Genomic DNA, 18,993 nt, shown 5'->3' with positions numbered 1-18,993 from the left:
AACAAGATAAGACACTTGCAGTACTTTTATTTAACATTGTACTCTAAGTCCTAGCCAGAGCAGTCAGGCAACAGAAAGAAATAAAGGGCATGTAAGTTGGAAAGAAGAAATCCAGTATTCACTGTGTGCAGATGACATGATCTCCAAAGACTCTAGACTGTTAGAACTAATAATTAATTCAGTAGCATTTCATGATACAAAATCAACGTGTAAAAATCAGTCATTTTTTGGTACCTCAGTAGCAAAGTATCTGAACTAGAAATCAAGGAAGTGGTCTCATTTATAACAAATGCCTCAGAATAGATGTAACCACAGAAAACTCAAATAGTCAAAGCCATTTTGAGCAAAAGAACAAAGGAGGCATTCCACTTTATCTGACTTCAGGATATACTACAAAACTGTAGTAATCAAAACAGCATGTGAAAACAGACACACAGAGCAGTGGAACAGGATAGGCCAAAAGTAAACCCACACATCGCAGCTAACTGGTTTTCAGCAAAGATGTTCAGAACATGCATTGGAAACAGGACAGTCTTTTTAGTAAATGGTGCTGGGAAGATTGGATATCCACATGCAGAAGAATGAAACTGTCTCTTACCAATTACAACAGTCAACTGAAAATAGATTAAAGACTTAAGTGTGAAACCTGAAATCGTAATTACTAGGAGAAAATATAAGGGAGTTGCCTCAGGACTTTGGAATTGCCAAGACTCCTCGAATCAGGAAACATAAGCAAAAGTAGAAAAATGGGATTATATCAAATTAAAAGCCTGATGTTCAGCAAAAGAAGCAATCAGAATAAAGAGACAGCGTACAGAATGGAAGACCATATTCGCAAGTTGTATTTCCTGTAAGGGGTAATATACAGACTATATAAGAAACTTTAAAAAGTAGCAAAACAAAAATGAAAAACAAATAATGAGGTTATTTAAATGAACAATAGACCCAAGAAAACATTTCTCAAAAGAAGACCTGCAAATGGCCAATAGGTGTATGAAGAAATGCCCAACTTCACTAATCTGAAAAGTGTGAATCCAAAGCACAGTGAGACACCACCTCCAGTAAGAATGACTGTTCTCAAAAAGACAAAAGGTAAGTGCTGGTTTACTTGTGTTCACATAATGATCTGCATTTCTTTCCATGTTGCCATGAATGACATGTTGAAAAAGGCAGCCTTGCACACTGTTGGTGGAATATAGGAAAACACTACGGAGGTTCTTCAAAAGATAGGAACTATCATATGATCTAGCAGTTCCACCTCTGGGCATATATCTGCAAGAAATGAAATCAGGATGATGATGAGATGTCTGCACTCTCATGTTTATTGTGACAGTATTCACAGTATCCAAGAAATGGAAACATCCTAAGTGTCCGTGAACTCACGAATGGATAAAGAAGAAATGGTACATGCATACCACTGAATATTGGTCATCCCTCCCCCACCAAAAAAGAATGAAATCCTGTCATTCATGACAACATGGAAAGAAATGCAGATCATTATATGAACTCAAGTAAACCAGGCACAGAAAGACGAGCGCTGCATGATCTCACTCACATGTAAAAATCCAAAACCATCAGTCTATGATAGAGATTGAGAGTAGAGCGGTGGACACTGAAAGCTGAGAAGAGAAGGGGAGAGAGGAAGATGGGGAAAGGTTGGTCAGTTGGATAGGAGCCCAGAGTTCCGCTGTGCTGTTGAGGGTGGCTATGGAGAATAGGTATGTGCTGTACATTTCAAAAAGCTAAAGGAAAGGAATGTGAATGTTGAATGAGACAGATGTGGTTAACCTGATTTAAGTATTATGACATGTATGCATGTATGGAAATATCACATGGGATCCCATAAATATATACAATATTTATGTTTTTATATTTTGGTTAAAATGATTTTAAATTGTAAAACTCTACTATATTGGTGGGCGCCATCCAAGTATCTAGAAACAAAATGCATATGGAATGTTATTCAACCTTAAAAAAGAATGAAAATCCTGACATGCTACAACACTGATGAACCTTAAGGACATTGTGCTAAGTGAAATTATCCAGTCACAAAAGACAAATATTGTGTGAATCCATTCATATGACCAAGAGAAGGCTTGTGATGTCACCTGGAAAGGCCAAGTCTTGGGTGAGTGCTGGTTTGTGAGCCAATGTGATGTTCTGTCTTCAGTGAGTCAGAATGCTCCCTCAGCACCAGGCTCTCACCGGCCCCGCCCCAGCTCCTGCACACTGTTGTGTGGTGCATCTGCCTTGTGGAGCGGAGCAGCAAGCTGCATGCTGTCCATCTGAAGGGGGTGGCTTTTCATAATGTTAGTTTCCATCTATGTAACTGCCACTTTCAAGTCTTTGCAAAATTCTAATTCCTGGAGAATGAGCATATGAGAGGAATGATATGATGAATGGGTATAAGGTTTGTGGACTTTCAGAATGTTAAGGTTCAATTGGGTAAAGTGTGACATTAACAGGGAGGGTTGCATTTGTTAATTTTGACCAGTCTGCATTCAACTTTCTCAGAACCCAGGAGTCATCATTTTTAAACATGCTCATTATGACTGTCATCAAAATTATGAATATCATCGAAATTTTCAGCAGCTTAATGAGTAAATGTAGTTATCTGGGTTATATTGTTTATATCTGTGTTCTAATCAGCTGCTGTTGAAAATACCATAGGTAACTGTCTTTACCTTGCAGGTTGCTCATTAGTTCCCAGACCCGTCTTTGCTGTGCTGAGCAGTATCAGTCTTTACTATTTAAAACTGGCAATGCTTTGTTCTTTATAGACATATTTTCTGCAACATTTTATACAAGTACTATCTCTTAGCTGCCTGAGCAATGTAAACACTCAATAATAACTGCATTTTACAGATGCATCACTCATTTATATATGAAAACAGTCTATAGAAAATGTCAATCCTGTACTGGTTTATTGAGGTTGGTTTTTTTTTAATTACTTATATTTCATTATTCTTATTGTGGTTTAAGAACAGCATCTTAAGTTCTATACTGTTAATTGTGTATTATTGAGCATGTAAGAATATACTTCATTATTGAAGACAAATATGCCTGTTAAGTTCTTTCTGAAGATCGGCTTACAGGGCGTGGTGGAGACTGAGGCAGACTAGAGAGCGTTACACCAAAAAGGGGTGGCACAGCTGACTTGCAAGTAGAAATTGGTTTTGGATAAAATCATGCATCCAGTTTTTGAGTGTTGGTAACTAGTGTGTGTGGGGGGGGAAGCGGGCCATCCAGTTATCTCCTCCTCTAAACTTGACAGTCACCTGCTCCTCTGCCTCTTGGCCACATGAGCCCTGGGCAGCCCGGCAGCCATTTTAAGGGTGAGTCATAGACAAATCCTAAGGTTGTGGCTGTTTCATATTCTTAACAGTAGAAATGGAGGCTGTATCTGAGTTACCAGTTCTGTCCAGCCTTCTGTTTAATGAGCTCCTGCCTGTTCCCTAGGAGCCATTGTGGGGAAGAGGCCGACGGACGGAGTGAAGCAGCAGGTTTCATCAAAGCAGGCCTCTTCTTAGTTCACCCTGAATCATGCCACTTCATTCCTGGGAGTTGAGGAGGTATTCAGTTCATAAAGTCCAAAGTAGCTACATGGCAGAGTCCAATCTAGAGGCCTGGTTCTGACCCCACCGCACAGTGAGAGGTAGGGAGCCTGGGTGAGAGAGCATCTCCAAGAGAGGAGGAGCCAGCAGGGCAAAGCTGCACTTCATAAGTGTTGTCTGTTTTTACTTTTACTAAACTAAAATGACTTTATAATCCATTCACCATACAGAATTCTTTAAAAGTATGAGGGTTGAATTCCTAAGAATTTGGTAAGCTGAAAGGTAATTGCTAATCGTGTCAGGACTCTGCTCTCTAGGCTGTGCACCCCTGGACAGTATTGCTTGTCCCCTCTTGTTCTGCTTGTGGTTAGGACACAGTGGTCACTGTGGATTGGAGTCAGGAGTACACCAGCAGTATTTGAGGTACCAAAATCACTTGCTGATGATATAAAATCCTCAAGTTCTTTGGTGGTGGTATTAATTGAGTAAACTGAGAAATTGGGCTGTGTTTTGAAGTAGTTTCCAGTGCCTAATTTTGACTTACAAACTTCTGGCCCTGGTTTATTTGTGTAAATGAATGAACAAATGAAGCACTGAAGTGCTAAAATGAAAAGGTGTCTAATGACCGCCTGCCTTTCTTCTCTTAACCCTTCAGGGGGCACTCAGCGATTACCAAGGGCCATCGGGATGTCTCTGGCCAAGGAGCTCATCTTCTCTGCACGAGTGCTTGATGGACAAGAAGCCAAAGCAGTGGGCTTGATCAGCCATGTCCTAGAGCAGAACCAGGAGGGGGATGCGGCCTACAGAAAGGCCCTGGGCCTGGCCAGAGAGTTTCTACCTCAGGTACTTGTGACTAGAGTCCCTCGGCTTCTCCATCTAGGTGGTCTCATAGCACAGAGACTGGAACGACACCTGGCGAATCACTGGCGGACTTTCCAGTTTAACATTTCTCGTTTGACAGATATGAAGTCAAGATCCTTCAGAATTAAAACCAGAACTTGAAGATGATCCGAGGGTGATATTGTGACCACACTTTGATTTCACGTTCATATTTCATATGAACAGCATTTGGCACCTGTGACACCATTCGTGTGTCTTTACGTGTATAGGAAGGACATTTGACCAAACATTAAAGTGTCTCTCCTGATAAGTAAGGAGACTGATCTAACTGGCTTTCACTGTGATGATGGCTTTGCTTGGGTGACCTGCTTGAGAAGCTGCAGTTTTATGTGTCGTGTGTCTTTCTTTTTCTGATGATTCAGGTATTGCTTCGAGGCTTTACTGTATGCTGTATGACCCTCGCAAGTACATGAGAATATCTGGATCACATGTGCAGTTATTGGAGTGTACGTGGAAACACTAAGAACCGTGCATTGATGGCTTCTTTTTAAGGGATTTTTTTTTTTTTCTGTCACCAGGTGTATTTTTTTCAAATGTTCCTTTGGTCTGAAATCACAGATTAAAGGATTTAAACTTAAGAGGAAGAGTCTCCTTTTGCTGTGTAAGTGATTAGTCAGAATCTCTTTGTCCCTCATGGAGCTTGAACTTTTATAGCTCCCAGAACCAGCCATTTCTGGAGTCAAAATAAGTTCCTCTCTGTATTTGGTTTACTTACCTCAAACGGGATTTATAACCTGTTTGGGGCCATTGATCCTTTAGAAATGTCATGAAGGCTTTTCACAAAAGTGCACATACCCCCACATTTGCCCAGAGTTCCACTTTCCAGAAGGCTGCCGTCACCTCAGCACGTGATGACTTCCTGGTCCTGCCCCACTCTGAGACGCTCATCCCCAGAGCTGTCACACAGGGCCACACTTCAGGTGCTGATGGTCCTCTTAATCGACTTGTAGCCTATCGGCCGTCTCAGGAAAGAGCTCTTCTCTAACTTAGTCCCTGTGTGAGGTAACACGGAGCCTTTTACTCAGCAGAGGCCGGGTGCTTGTTAAATTGATGGAGAGAGAGCAAATAAAAAGATTTACAGCTGTTAAAAAGAGACTTTCATTATAACCTTGGCATTTCCCTCAAATATTAGGGAATTATCTGCCTAAAGACAGATTAAAGGTACAAGTGTCAGGGAAAGTAATAGTTAAATATTGGTTTAATGACTTTCCTTGGCTGGAAATCTTATGACCAAGGTATATTTGAATTGAAATCGAGGGGTGTATTCAAGAAAATTCAGATTCTGATTATTCATGGCACTTCACGACCTGATATGTGGCTCTGTGCTCCGGAGCCCCGTGGAGGTGGCTCTTGAACTCCTTAGTTTCCAGCTTGCCTGTTCTTCTGTGAGCCTCCGAGCAGTTAATGCCGTCACCGTCCACATCCACCTGCCTGAGCACGGGTGGCACCCTCTGCCTCCCTCTCTGCTACAGCTGATCTGACAGTGAGCTGCCTTTATTACTGTGCAAGCCACAGTTCCACTACTACCTCAGGCAGGCGTCTTTACCTTTCCTCAGAAGGACGCTCCTCTAAGAACTTAAGTGGTTAAAAGTAAATTTTCTCCAAGTTAAACAAATGTAAAAAGGGGATATTGAATGACTTTGTGATGTGAAAACTATATACATAATTTACCAAACAAGTTTGAATGCAGTGATCTTTATTGTATTTGGTACGTTGTTATTGAATGATCACTCTCCAAATAATGAAAAAGCTTCTATAATTAGTATTTCTGGAGAATTTAGGTGGGTCAAATTGATATTAGAAACCCCTAGAAAAGAATAAATGGCAATTTTTATGCATTTGTCCATTCACTCCTTAGAGTTCTTTTGTTGCACCTGTTTTTTGGAGCCTGCTTTGCATTTTAATTCAGAAGACCATTCAATTCAAAATAAGCTACAAATTCACATTTATTACCTGTAAATAAATTAGAATATTTTAGAAATTCAAAATGAGATTGAAGAACTGAATTCCATCTGGGGAGTACGTTTTTCGTAGGATAGTTTGGTAAGAGTTTGGCTTCCAGAAAACACAAGTCATGGTGTCCTTCTCACAGAAGGTGCCCACCAGCTCTTCCCAGTGTGACCCAGGCACACCCATGCAAGGTGAGAGTCCTGCTCAGAGCATGTGTGTGTGTGTGTGTGTGTTCACCCACCATCACCACAATTTAGGGAGAAGAGATACACACGTCCAAAGGGCATTATATCGACCCTATCCTTACTGGCAGCAGGCTGGTTGCCAGCCCTAATTTCAGTCATAACTGCTAGTTAGTGTGATATTAAGCCAAAGACTTCCTTTTTCTTTCCCCTACTTAACCTCTAGGGAGAATATTGAAGAACACTAAGTCTTCAGCTGGACGTCACTGCCTGCTGCCTTCAGGGATCTAAAGTTTGCCGTAACAGAATACTGTGGCCTCTAAATAACTTGCTGATGCAACACAGTTGTCATAGTTGCTGTTTAATTAAGACCTTGCAAAGCTCAGAAAAGAAATTTTCCATCTAGTAGCTCATAACTGTTGTTGGCCATGCCATGTATCTGTCAATGGGAATTTCTGAATTTTACTTAAGGTGTACAACATAATTTGCATAAATAGTAAGTAAAATTTGTTTAATTTGAATTTTAGGGACCTGTTGCAATGAGAGTGGCAAAACTAGCAATTAATCAAGGGATGGAGGTAAGTTCCTTAATGCTCAAGTTTGTTGTTAGAATGAGTAGTGAAGATTAATCTAAATGAACATGTTTAGACTTTTAGAGGGTTCTTTTTTTGTTTTCGTTTTTTTTTGTTGTTGTTGTTCTAAGGATTGAACTCAGAGGCACTCAACCACTGAGCTGTGCCTTAGCCCTTTTGTATTTTTACTTTGAGACAGGGTCTTGCTAATTTGCCCAGCCTGGCCTTGAACTTGTGATCCTCGTGCCTCAGCCTCTCTGGGATTACAGGCGTGCGCCATTGCACCCAACTTCGACATTATTGTTTAATATTCCAAAATATAGCTGTTTGAACGCTACTGTTACTGAAAGAGTCTAAGGTTCCTTTAGGCTACATCATTGATTTCATTTTGCTGTGATTATTGTTGAGTTCGTATTATAATCACAGAATTCAGAATTTCACCGATGCTGTGCAACTATGATATGTCAGTTATTTTTGCCATTGCAAAAGGAAAAAGACATTCCGTATACTCTGAGCATCAGTATCACATTATGAAAAACATTGCCAGCTCTAAGCTCTCTTCCACGTTTGACTTGTCAATGTGTCTTCTGTAGGGTGTGCTGGGCATGCCCCAGGGACATGACTCCAGAGTGGGGTCCCTGAGCTGTGGGGAGTGGGCAGGGAGGAGTAGTGCCGACACTCACATATTTCAGACTTTTAATGACAGTATTGTAGTTTGGCTAACATACAGGAATTTTGCAAAAAGGTGTTTCTTCCTTGTAGGCACAGGAGGCACTATATCTTCTTTGGCTTTATGTCAGTAAAAAAAAAAAAGATGGAATTTGTAATAATTTGCAATGAAAGCAGCTTCACAAATTTGCAAGTATTTGATTGGATTATCCCGGTGCTTTCATGATGGTGACAATACTAATAGCAAACACCTTACACAGCCCTTACCGTGTGACAGGCTTTCTTGTATCTATTAGGTGCTTTATGAAGGCTTCACTTAGATTAACTCATTTAATCCTTACAGTATGCCACCCCCAACCCCAATTTGGTGAGTACTATGATTAGCCCCTTGAAGCACGGAGAAGTTCAGTAATTTTTCTAAGTTATACAGCTCCCAAGTGGTAGTGTCAGGATTTGAACCTAGGAAGCCTGGTCTCAGGTCTTTCATATTGGCCATATCAAAAGATTCTGTTTTGGGGGGATAGGGTTATTTAATTTGAATTTATATTGACTATACCATATTTTGCAAAGTTACTTCTATTGAAGTGAATTATGTTTTTATCCTCAGGTTGACTTAGTAACAGGATTAGCCATAGAAGAAGCATGTTATGCTCAGGTATGTAATATAATCACAAATTCAGTAAGGATGCACCCTTCCCAATTATTTATCTTCTGGGTATTTCAAATGAAGTATATATCACTCAGTAAGATTCCCTTTATTCTCATTTTAAAATCATTCAAATGGGTTGAAGTTAGTTGTTTCTACTCTTTGACTATTACCAAGTTCTACTACTGCTTCTGCTGAACGGACTTGAAGACTCTGCATATTCAGAAAATCCATACAGTAACTAGTTAGTGCTGCTCAGGCTGTGGCTGTCTCAGAGGCTTGCCCTGTCTCCTGTGCATGTGGCCTTTGCTCCTCACTGTAGTCCAGAGAGGCAGCAGATGGCCGTGGGCTTGTGCCTCCCATGCAGCAGTGGTGTGGAAGACTCATGAGCTTTTCTGAAGTCTGAGCCTTCTTTCCTGCCCACTGACAGTTCACTGATGAAATTATAGGGTTCTTTTTTTATATACAGATTAGTAGTTCTGTCCAAGAAGGAAATGTTTTTCTTTCTTTCTTTTCCCGAAGAGATATAACTTTAAGGGCATCTAAAAAGCAATAGCATTTTGTTCTACCTTTCCTGAGAGTTGGACACTACATCAGATCCTATTAAAGCATGGTAGAGTTATTAATAGGAACATTATCTAGAGTGTTGCTCTGTGTCTGGTCTGAATATATAAATTAGCTGTCATTGGTGAGTAATTCCCAGGAGTGAAGTAAATCCTCAGTCTCATATATACATGTATATGTGTATGTACGTGTATATAAAGCACATTTGACCATTTAAAGAAGAAATACCACTTTCATAATCTCTTCCAGAAAATAGATGCAAACGATACACTGCTGACTTGTTCAGTGAGGGCAGAGTTACCCTAATACCTGAATCAGAGGAAGACATAGCACGAAAGGAGAAGGACCCACAAATGTCTCTCATATGAGTATGGCCAAAACAAGTGAAAAAGTTCCTTAATGATAGTAAATTGAAAAAAGAATTATACTCTGACCAAATGGGATTTATTCATATATACAAATCTTGTTCGACCTAAGAAAAAACATCAGTGTCATCCATCATGTCAGTAGACTAAAGAAGGAATTTATATGGTTATTATCAATTAGATGCTCAAAAAGCATTTGACAGAATTCACTACCCATTTATGATAAAAACTCTCATCAAACTATGAACAGAGTGAAACTTTTTCAGCTTGGTAAGAACATGTACAGAGTGCTGACATCCTACGTAGTGATCGAGAGCAAGGCAAGCATGACGCCCCACTGTGCCTTTTCAGCATCTTATTGGGGGTCTTAGCCAATGCAGAAAAGAAGAAAAGATGTACATATTGAGAAGTAAAAATAAAACTTCACAGATGACATGATTGTCTAAGTGGGAAATCCCCAAAAATCATCTAAACAAGTTCCTCATAAGCAGTTGACAGCAAAATATCACAACACAAAGTTAATATCCAAAAATCAATTGTTTCCTTATATAGCAGCAGAAGAATTGGAATTCAAAATTTAAAATGCAACACCATTTACATCAGCACTCAAAAAGTGAAGAACTTAGGTACAAATCTAACAAAATAACATACAAGAGGTGTAGGAATAAAACCAAAAAACCTGCTGAAAGAGACCAAGATCCAAATAAATAGAAGAACAAGCCATGTTCATAGTTAGGAAGATTCAGTTGTTGTCAAAATGTTAGTTCTTCCCAATTTAATCTATACGTTTAACATAATCCCAATAAAATTCCCAGCAAATTATGTTATGGATCTTGACAGAGTGTTCTAGTTCATTTGTGAAGTCCAAACATGCAAAATAAGCAGGACAGTATTGCCAAAGAACAAAGCCGCAAGACTGCATTCCCTGAATTCAAGACATTGTGGTAATGGTGACAGAACAAACAGGTAGACAAGGAACAGAATTGAGACCCAAGAATGTAGCCAATTGACGGTTTGACAGAGGAGCAAAAGCAGTTCAGTAGAGAGGAATTCTTGAAGACAAATGGTCCAGAAACATCTGTATGTTCACGATCAAGAACAGGTCTAGACAGTGACCTTGCACTTCTCACAAAATGAATTGGAACCCTCGACGTAAATGAGAAACTCTCACACTTGCAGAAGATAATTTAATTTCATGCTGTGTGGGTTTGGCAATGACTTTTTAGTTACAACACCAAAAAGCACAGTCCATGAAAGAAAAAAAAAAAAAATTGACATTGCCTTTATTAAAAACCTGCTCAGTGAAAGATACTGCTAAAGAATGGGAGATCCAGACTGGGAGGAAAATCTTTCAAACACTTGATAAAGGATGTATCCAAAATATATAAAGAACTGTTAAGACTCAAGAATATAACAACCTAATTAAAAAATGAACAGAAAAGCTGAATAGATACCTGTCCAAGGTAGATAAACAGATGACAAAAAATCGGAGAAATGATGCCAATTTCTGAGAAATGGCAGGTTGGACAATGAGATGCCAGCACAACCTGTTAGAATGGCTCAGATCTAAAACACTGAGGGTACCAGGTGCTCGTGAGGATGGAGAGCTGCAGAAGCTCTCAGTCATTGCTGCCTTGGGTGTAAATGATTCAGAGACTCTGGGAGACAGTTGGTCAGGTTTTTGTAGGGCAGACATACTCTCACTGTATGATCCAGCAATCATGCTCTTGGTTATTTATCCAAATAATTTGAAAATTTATGTCCACACGAAACCCTGCACACCAAGCTTTATTCATAATTGCCAAAACACAGGAGCAGTCCAGATGTCAGTCTTCAGTAGGAGAATGGATAGACAAGTACATCTAGCCATGGAATATTAGACAGCAGTAAAAAGACAGGAGCTATCAAACAGTAAGATGGTATATAGAGACCTTTAGTGCATATAGCCAAGTGAAAGAATTCCATCTACAAAAGCTTCTCTGTTATTCCAATTCAGTGACAAGGCAAAGCTGTAGAGAGAGTTTTGAGTGACAGAGGTCAGAGTTGAATAGGCACAGCACAGAGGATGTTTAAAGCATTGAAACTTCTATATAATACTGTCGTGGAGAGTATCTGACATTGTATTTGTTAAAACCCTTACAGCAGGCAACACGAGTGAACCTTAATGGAAATGGACCACAGTTAATAGTAATAACGTACCAGGATTGATTCATCACATGTGACAAGTTTAACACACTAATGTCAATAACAGGAATCTGAGGCTCAGCTTTAGGGGGGTATAGGGGCTCTGCCTTCTGTTTTTTGTTTTGTTTTGTTTGGTAAACCTAAGCTGCTGTAAAAAGTAATCTTTTAATTTTTTGAGTCCATTTGAAGTAGGAAAAAAAACTTATTTGAAGTAATGAAAATCAGTTTGATCACACAATTAGAATTGTTCAAATAACTAGTAGATTTCCAAATTTTAGAATGAACTTCTGACTAGTTTTCTTAGATACTGTTTGATAAAATTTTACTGTTGTGTTTTCATTTTGGTATAAATAAATATTTTTTTCTTAGACCATTCCAACAAAAGACAGACTTGAAGGTCTTCTTGCTTTTAAAGAGAAAAGACCCCCACGATATAAAGGAGAATAGAAGAAACAGAAGTTCTAACGATACCAGTGTGATAAATGTACTTCCGGAAGTATCTTTCAGATCCACTCTGATGCCTCAGCACGTGGAATCTCAATGACCAAAGGGAAGAGCGAGTTGCTCACGTAGTGTGTTGCGCATCTGGAATGGACCCATATGTATACTTCATGCCAATGTGTATCATGTTAAATTCATTCGGATTTATAAAGCAAGTAGCATATATTGTCAAAAAACAGGTTAAAATTTAGGTATATGTTTTTAAATATTTCCTGCATATAAGGCTTTCCGTTCTTAATTTTTTAATGTGAATAATTTATATATTGCACATTCTAGGAAATAATATTGATTGTATGTCTACTGTGCTGCATTAAGAAAATAAAATTACTTCTGTATACCAAAAAATGTGAAATTATACCAAATAAAGTTTCTAAGTGGTTATGCACATAGGAACAGACACACGCATACATCTCAACCTGAAAAATGAATTGATAGATAGTCTGAGTGAAAACTACCTAATATAAATAAAATTCGTGAAAAGAAAACTTGGGAATTATTCTTACCCCATCCTCTTTCCCTTGAATAAATCATTGTGTGTTGGACTTTAGAAGAAACTCTTCCATACTGATTCCATCAGGCAACCTCCTGACATTTGGCCAGGAACACACTACTGTCCTCTGCCCTCTTCCTGTCTCCCTCTGCTTTCTCTCCTCTCTCTGCTCTCTGCCCTCCTCCTCTCCTCTCTCTGCTCTCTGCCTCTCCTTTTCTCCTTTTCTTCCCCTTCGGGCAGCCCCCCAATAAAATCTCTTGGTTAAAAAAAAAAAAATCAGTCCAATCAGAGTCAAGGCCCAAGAGCTTGTGAAGCCCACAGGAAGCTTGATGCCACTGTGCTGTTAAGACCACCTCCCACCAGAGAAGCCTGGTCCTCTGGTGGGTAAAGACCTGGCCTGTTGACAAAGGAAGAGGAAAATTGGTGCCCCCAGGATGGACCACAGAAATGGCTTGGGTGAGGTGGAGACTATCCTCTGCTTCCTGGCCCTAGCAGTCTGTGTTTGGTTTTTGTAAGGGAAGGAGCTGAACACACCAGCCCTGTCCACTTCCCTGTAGCAGGGCAAGTGGGGTAAAGCCTTCACAAAAGGAGAGAGAGGCCCAGGCCTGTCTGAGTGGCTAGCTGGTACCAGGCCTGGGAAAGCAGCGTAGACGGGAGGTATGCAGGAAACTGTGGACTGGTGTTCACTGTAGAAAGGGACGGACGTGTTACAATGCTGTCTGATCACCAGGCTTCCTTGTGAAGAGGTTCTCAGGTCTGAGCCTGGGCGTGCCAGACACGGGACTTGAAGCCTTTGTTGCATCTGTCAGTCAGGAACGGCTGCAGCAGGCCCCAGTGTGCCTTCCAAGAGCATCCCACACCTACCTGCCTCCCAGAGAGGTGGCCCTTTATGTTCTCTTCCCAGGGACGCCATTGCTGTCAGAAGGCAGGCAGACTTCATTCTTAAAATTCTGGAACTTTTAGTGTTCAATTTGGGAAATTCAGCCATCAGCCTCAATTCTGAAATGCTTCAAGTGGTGGAGGTGGACCGCTGTCTTCGCTGACACGTGTGTGCCAAGGTGAGGGCCACTTCCTTATCACTTGAGGTGCTGAGAGTGCAGATTTCAGATGATAGCTCTGTTGATCAGAGTAAATATAGAAAGAGCTTATTAAAATTCATGCTCGGCCCTCTGGTGCCCGTATCTGGTGGCATGCATGCTTGTTTACTGATCAATCTTGCTGAGCTTGTTTCACGCATGATAATTTGCACATAAAGTGGTAGCGCTTGTTCTCAGAGTGCTTTAAAGGTTTCAGGGCCATTTGGTCTTGTCTGTGACTTGCTAAAATGCCACTTCTATTTTAACTGAGCAGGAGATAATTATGTTAATGGGAAAAGGCTTATTAAGAGTGTGCTGAGTGACTTGTCTCTCCAGCTTAGACTCATAGGCCAGGCTGCTAGTGCTGACTGAGCACCGTTTAACTTCCTAACAAGTTCTGATGAAGTCACTGGAGTATACACGAAAGTCAAGTCCTATAGTGAAATCAGCAAGATAAAAGTCTGTCCAGTCCTCTGTGCGAGTGTTCACCTATCTTGATTTTCTTTTCACGGAACTGAGGATTGGTTCTGGGCCAAGAGGTTATGAAGGGGCTGTGCTGCCTGGGGAGGGGGCAGCCGCTTGTCCTCCCGCACAGAGTGTCTGTGTTTCTCTGAACCATGTCAACTCTGACGCATGCTAGAAATGCAGTGGATTTATCCGTGTGACTAGATGAGGTTAAAGAAAGCTCAGAAGAGGAGGAAGATTGGTCAGGCACAATTATAATTCAGGGGATGAAAAACCCAATAAAGAGGAAACACATTTTCCTTTATCTCTGAACATGAGATCTCAGGGTTCTGAAATAGTTTAGCACTGGCTAATTTATAACCTACCTAAGACAGTAAAAGAAATCTCCAACTGACTGAACTTCTGAGGCAAGAGAAGAGTTCTAAGGATGGCCGAGAGTTTGATTTTCTTTGATTCATTTCTGTAACTTAAAAGATCACATCAAGTTTGTATTCTCTTTAATAATGTGGTTTTCCCATCAGTCAAATCCCACCCCCTTTAGCTAACAAAACCTTGGCTTGTCACCGTGTCACTTTTCTATCAGCACTTAGGAGAGTGCTTTGTATGTGGGCCATGGTAGTGGAGTGTCAATTCCTGAACGCAGTATTTACAGAAAATGAATATTTCATGTGGGCTTGTCCCTGGCTGGGTGTTGACCGTTTTCCTCACTTGACCTTAACTTCCACTCGTGGTGATAGGCTCCACATTTGGGGTCCAAAGATCTTGGCAGGCAGACGTGTTTAAACAGTCAGGCTGTCCTAGTTAAATGTTAACTGATATGTATGCCACTATCTATTGAGCTTTATCAGAATAGCAAAGATTATTTTTCTCATAGTATATTAAAGAGTAACTACACATGACATACATGTGTCACAAAAGAAAAGAGACAACATTTTAAAGTTACTTAGTTGCTAGTATTTTGATAAAAGTCACTTTTCTGCATACATGAGGCAAGACACGGATTGTGATTTGGGCTAATTTGGGAGGTGGGGAGGTGGTGGATTTAAACCTCCACTCAAAAATAACTGTGTGTCTCAGGCCCTAAAACTCACTGTTTCAAATGTCTTTGAATTTTTACCATCCTTGACTTTGGGAACCTCCAACATTTCAGCTGCCCGCCATGAGGCATAGCAGCTAATCTTCAGACAACTTGTTGGACGGTGCTTGTTTTTCAAAATAATTCTCAGGCAAGAGAGCTGGGTGCCTGATGGGAAAAATGAAGAACCCCAAGAATAGACATCTACCCCCCCATGATCAGGACCAGCCCTGGGATACTCGTCCATGCAATGCATGCTCAGGAGGCTTGAAAGAAAGATGTCCACTCAGTGAGTGGACTGTTCCCTGGGGACTTGAGCTCATAGTAACCTGCATGTCAGTTCTTTTTTTAAGTTCTAATAAAACAGTATTGGGCGAGGGGTGTAGCTCTGTGGTAGAGCACTTGCTTAGCATGTGTGAAGACCTGGATTTCATCCCCAGCACCACACACACACAAAGTGGTATTATATAATGTGTCTTGAGGGGACATTTTGACAAGAGCACTGAACACACCCTGTGAGTAAGATGAGCAAATAAGGCTGGATGTCGTCATTACACTGACACCTGCATTGGCAGGTACTGTCTCAGTCTTCATGACCCCCTGAGAAGTATCTGCACTGCAGTTCCTCCTGTGACATAGGGAGGGGACCTATGAGGTCACACTTGACTCCAGTCCCAAACAGAGATTGAAACTAGAGCTAATTACATTTTTCACTGTTGAGCTTGAAAATAGTCAAATAGCCAAAGAAGGCGACAGGTATGTTTGTATTAACCTAGAGAGACTAGTGTCCTTTACCCTGGATTTTCAACAATTACCTCATGACTTGGAGAGCTAAGGGATGGTGTGCCTTACCATATCATCTGATGACAGGCAGGCAGGGTGGCATCTGGAGCTAGCACCCCTCAGCAACTCCTTTAATACCAGGTGCTATATACGCATTTTCACACCTGCTATCCACCAGCACCTTAGGAAGTGGTTTGCCAGTTTCTAGTTTAAGAAACTGAGGCAGGGTTCATGCTGGGCCTTCTGTGCTCAGGGTCCCAGTGTGACACGATGACATAAGTCCACAGAGCAGTCTTGGTAGATGTGAACACTGCGTTAGAACTATAAGGGTGCTAGTGGTAGTATTTGATGACCTTGCATCTCACCGTGCCCCACAACTCTCTACTAGAGTGTATGTATCATGGTTTGATAGCAAAACTTCTCAAAGAGGTGGTGAGCTGAGCTCCGTGTGGGTCTAACCCATCCCAGGCATCTGGAGGGAGGGTGACAAGTGTGTCTTGCTGCTCTGCCCTGGTCCGACTCACCTGGAGTCTTGTATTTAGTTCTTAACATCACAATTCCTGGTGGTTATGCATTCATTCTCTGTTTTCCAGAGGGTTCACAGGAACTCTTTGGCCATGTTTCAGCTTCTCCCAAACCAGCAATGAGACCATGGGCAAAGTATCTTTCCTTGTAAAGGAATTTATTAGTTATTCATGATCATTGCAGAGAGACACAGTTGTATTGGGTGTGGTCTATATAAAAATGCTATCTAATTTGTAAGGTCTCACACAGATGAGCTCATGATACTTCATTTGTTTCCTATTTCAGAAGAGACCTGTTGGGACAAGGAGGTGGGTCTCGTAGCCATAGCCTTTTGGAGACATGTCTGAGAACCTGAGTCACTCACCCTGGAAGAGACGTCTAGAGAAACATGGTGTCTGCCAACAGTGGAGCTGAAATCGATTCCCAGTTGGAATCTGAGATCTTCACAGGTGCCACGGGGCAGGAAGATAAGACACTGTCCCTCCTTCACTGCTCTGCAGTTGTCCAGAGACAAGATGAGGATTAAAGTTGTAGGAGAAGCTAATCAAGACATTGGTGGGTCCAGAAGCTGCTCCCTGCCTCTGGGTGTGAGAGCAGGAAGTGGGCCGTCCTGGGTCAGAGCTGTGGGAGCTGGTGGGGTGGAGCTCGAGGACAGCTCTTCTGCAGGGTAGTGTTAGCTTGCCTGCTGTCAGCACTGGGGCAGGCTCAACAGATGGGACAGATGGTCCTTTACTACAGGTGTTGGTCAGTGGTCCCAGGCAGAGAAAACAGGTACGTGCCAAGACGTACCAGTTAGCTAGCTACCTTGGCCCTTGGGATATCCAGTTTTAGAAATTTTAGTTTCTTCAAAAAAAAAAAAAAAAACCCATCATTCTTGAGCATCATATTTATAGTACCACTTTCAGGGACCAGGGTGGTTGGATTGCCCTGGAAAAAGATGCCATTTTTCTCATCACCCTGTTGGGAGGCGATGATGGATAGACCCCGCCCCTGAGGTGAGTCCTGGCCAGGCAGAGAGCAGGGCAGATTCCTGCCTGAGCCTCTGTTCAACTCTGGGATCTAACTGCCAAGGTGCCTTTCAGTGGCACTCGAAGATGACTGACATGTCAGATGCCCTCTGAAAGCAGCTTTGTGACCCATTGCACAGAACCAGGACCTGAGCTCTTTGAGAGCCAAATCACAATGTCATTGAGTTGCCGCTCAGGCTGACATACTTTTGGCGATGATGTTCACACAAAGGAGAGGGTTTCAGAGAAATCTGAAAATTGGCAAGTGCCCTCTCTCGACCTTTTCAAAAATAGTCTGAGTCACTTTCGCTTTCAGCCTCTGAACCGTGTTGAATGAACCTTTTGTGCAGTTTACAGAAAGTGAGGAAGTGTTTGGCAATCGAGATAAATCCGACCTCCGAACAGCCTCTCCCGTGTTGAGTAACATTTCTTTTGAGTTGTCTATTAACACTTTTCCTAAAGCACGTTTCTTATGAAGCCTAGAACTTGCTTGCTTTAAAAATATAAGTAAAAGATATGTGTGACATGTCATAAGAGGCAGGAAATGACAGCGACAAGCTAGAAAGAAATTCTAATTACTGAAGAGGTGTGATTGGTTTATCTGTTCTTAATACATTGGTGGCTCTGTGGCTGCTGTCTCAACACCAGCATGCACGTAACATTGAGAAGTTCCTTTCTTTGCATCTGGATTTCATGGGAACTTATAGTATAACTAATGGTGGTTAATCCACTCTTCTAATGACCAATGGAGGGTGTTTCACCAGGCCCGTTCAGGGCACTGGTGCTCCTGAGATCAGGAATGGTGTGTGATCTTGTGGTGTACCTGCCATTAGTCCAGGCTCAGAAAAGATTGGTGACCTTAAACCTGCAGCCCTCTGTGCTCATTTTAGTCACCTTGACTTGCAGAGTCCCTAGTCCCACAAAGGCTTCAGGTGAGTTTAAAGAAAATTGTTTGCCTGTGTAGTTATGAAGATGTATGTTGAATTTCCTGGAAAACTCATGACAGACATTTTGAATTGTGTCCAGTTTCCTGAAGGCATAAGCTAATCTTCAAATTCGGCTTAAGGTACAGGAAAAAGAGCCCGGTCTTGGCCCTGGTCCAACCTTGACACTCTTGCTATATGACCTCCCCCAGATGCCAAGTGGAGACCACATCTGTAGGACACACCTCATCTTGTCTATTCATCAAACCTAAGAGCAGAAATTACCAAACTTGCTGGCACCTGGGACAGGTACCCTCAGTATGCACTCTTGCAACCCTGGGGTCAGTGTTGAGGAAAAGCCAACTTAGTGATTTTCTTTTTTTTTTTTTTTTTGTATTGGCGATTGAACTCGGGGCACTTGACCGTTGAGCCACATCCCCAGTCCTATTTTGTATTTTATTTAGAGACAGGGTCTCACTGTGTTGCTTAGCATCTTGTTTCTGCTGAGGCTGGCTTTGAACTCAGGGTTCCCCTGTCTCAGCCTCCCCAGCTGCTGGGATGA

The 18,993-nt window shown here is 41.5% G+C and overlaps 1 protein-coding gene across 4 annotated transcripts in view; it reads left to right on the top strand.

Moving 5' to 3' along the window:
• Positions 1-12,572, top strand: part of Auh (AU RNA binding methylglutaconyl-CoA hydratase) — a 155,034-nt gene extending 142,462 nt beyond the window's left edge. For 2 of the 4 annotated variants that reach the window (XM_071602575.1, XM_071602574.1), the window contains exons 5-8: positions 4,210-4,397; positions 7,114-7,164; positions 8,435-8,482; positions 11,956-12,572. In XM_071602575.1, coding sequence (XP_071458676.1) covers positions 4,210-4,397; positions 7,114-7,164; positions 8,435-8,482; positions 11,956-12,033 — 365 coding nt within the window. In that variant the 3' untranslated portion in view covers positions 12,034-12,572. Of the gene's footprint in view, positions 1-4,209; positions 4,398-7,113; positions 7,165-8,434; positions 8,483-11,955 lie in introns of those variants that run through there. The other 2 variants (XM_027955417.3, XM_027955418.2) reach the window with 2 other exon arrangements.
• Positions 12,573-18,993: the final 6,421 nt, after the last annotated feature.

The sequence above is a fragment of the Marmota flaviventris genome, chromosome 16, assembly GCF_047511675.1.
Source record: "Marmota flaviventris isolate mMarFla1 chromosome 16, mMarFla1.hap1, whole genome shotgun sequence".
Lineage (NCBI taxonomy): Eukaryota > Metazoa > Chordata > Mammalia > Rodentia > Sciuridae > Marmota > Marmota flaviventris.
Note: the sequence above shows the minus strand (reverse complement) of the source record. Positions and strands in the feature narration are given on the sequence as shown.